The 2041-nt window shown below is 33.7% G+C and overlaps 1 protein-coding gene and 1 long non-coding RNA gene across 5 annotated transcripts in view; both read left to right on the top strand.

Moving 5' to 3' along the window:
• Positions 1-752, top strand: part of LOC116186574 — a 2831-nt gene extending 2079 nt beyond the window's left edge. For all 3 annotated transcript variants that reach the window (XR_004151595.1, XR_004151594.1, XR_004151593.1), the window contains exons 2-3: positions 106-409; positions 477-752. This is a non-coding gene — a long non-coding RNA (uncharacterized LOC116186574). The remainder of the gene's footprint in view (positions 1-105; positions 410-476) is intronic.
• A 539-nt stretch (positions 753-1291) lies between these two features.
• LOC102677453 (calcium and integrin-binding protein 1-like) overlaps positions 1292-2041 on the top strand; it is a 6542-nt gene continuing 5792 nt past the window's right edge. Inside the window, exons 1-2 of one of the 2 annotated variants that reach the window (XR_004151599.1) lie at positions 1292-1633; positions 1737-1839. Coding sequence is in view for 1 of the 2 variants with exons in the window: in XM_006623822.2 (XP_006623885.1) it covers positions 1518-1633; positions 1737-1839 (219 nt within the window). In the remaining variant the exon portion in view is untranslated. The remainder of the gene's footprint in view (positions 1634-1736; positions 1840-2041) is intronic. The other variant, XM_006623822.2, reaches the window with a different exon arrangement.

The following is a 2041-nucleotide window of genomic DNA, read 5'->3' as shown; positions in this document are numbered from 1 at the left end:
ATATATATATATATATATTTTAACTTTCTTTTAAAATAATCCAAATCAAATTCAAATCTATCCTAAATTATCTTACTAAATAAAAATACTTTTTCTTTATTACAGAGAGAATTGAGAACATCGAGATAAAGAATCGAACGGACCTTAACGTCTCTCTCGTAAGATAAATCCATGGTATGCGCAATACTGGAATTGAAGTAGCCTTAAAATTATATAGCGCAAAGACACGGGTATACGATACGATTCCCTTCATCGATAACACGATCGAATCGATAATCAGGAAACGAATTAACATCAATTAGAACGAACTTTACAAGTTTAACCGAATCGATAGGAGCCACTCCTTGAGCTGAAGTACATCATTCTCTGGCGAACGTACAAATCGCGCGATACGACCGTTTTCCAATCAGTAAGCTCATTCATTGACGGTCTAATTAAACCTGTTCCCCGATCCACCGAAATTCTCTGCATTCCAGGTGTAATCGGTTTAATCATTTACGCGGCGCTGTACTACACTCTACTTAATTCTATGCGAGTCCTTCAAGTCCAACCATGGCACGGCGGCTGTCTACCGCCCCTAATTCAACGTATAAATCTCTCTCACCTGTTATTTATTATTTTCATGAATATGCATTTCTTTCACCGCCTGCTAATGGACCCCTGAGGCCATGGCGTGTTAGAAGTGTTGCGCGCAACAGCGTGCAGTTAAACGGATTTGATTAATCGAAAAACTTGATCGAATCCCTCTTTCTTTATCCCGCCGATTTATTATATTTTCCTTTCATATTAATATTATTTATGTTGTAGGTTGCAGAATTTGTTTATCGTTGAAATGGAGGAACATCAGATACATTGAGAAAAACGTTTGCAGGGGAAGAAGATACTCTTCGTATTAATAAATAAAATTATGGATATTTGGATGGCAGTAGGATGGTGTTCAAGCGTTGGAGCAAGTGTGGAGGGGCATCTATCATTTCACGACCCATTAAAAATTTAACGCGAGGTGGAGAAATGGCGGGTTACGGAACGCTTGATTTTAATAAAAATCCCGGACATCGGGTAAAAATGCCATCGATCTTTCGTGGATTGGTAGAGATACACCACGTGAAAAGCGAAATTACATAATATCGACCGTATGTTTGGTAAATTTGACGTTCCAATGCTTGATAATTATCAAACGGATAATTTATGAATGAAGGAATAAAAATGGATGAATGATAATTAAATGAATGGATAGAATAGATTATTTATATTACTTGTATTATTGCGTTAATATTATTGCAATTACACGGAATTTCTTGTACACTCGAAAAAATTCAAACAAGATATAGATAGAAGATTGTGTAGAACATTGTGCGTGCACTTGAGAATTGAACCATTGACAAATACAGTCTTCGAAGAATCTGTTTGAAAGAGATAACGCGTATCAATTGATATAGCAATATCAAATTCCCGATTGGCATGAATTACATACGGTTTATCGGTACAGTTCGTACAGTTGTTGCATACAGTTTGTCATGGGTAATTTTTTGACTCGTTTTAAACATTTTTTCTCAACCGACCATATCCTTGACGAGGAGACGATCGCCACTTACGTAGAGTTAACATATTTGAAGAAGAACGAAATACAGCAGTAAGTATTTATTTACGTATGGTATATTATTCGAAAGTGAAGACTTTTAAATTTTTAAAGGAAAAGTGTGATGATTTTTTTCTTTGTTCGATCGATTCCTCAGCGTAATCAATCTACTCGACAATGTAAATCCTGGAAAACTTCGTCAGAATCCTCATCATCGGTTCACCATTGAGGAAATCGAGACAATATTGCCGCAACTTCAAGTAAGTTAATTCATATCGACAGTATTTTTAAATATATTTTTTCATTGGTTATAATATATATAATATTATTATATTATTATATTATATTACGTTAGAATATATCTTTGAACCAATGAAAACCAATGAAAAAATCTATTATATTATTAATTATATATATATAAAATTATATTGTACATATAATATAATATATATTATATATATA

Source organism: Apis dorsata, unplaced genomic scaffold (assembly GCF_000469605.1).
Source record: "Apis dorsata unplaced genomic scaffold, Apis dorsata 1.3 scaffold_949, whole genome shotgun sequence".
In the NCBI taxonomy this organism is placed as follows: Eukaryota; Metazoa; Arthropoda; class Insecta; order Hymenoptera; family Apidae; genus Apis; species Apis dorsata.
The sequence above is the reverse complement of the archived record's forward strand: the minus strand, read 5'-3'. Positions and strand labels throughout refer to the sequence as shown.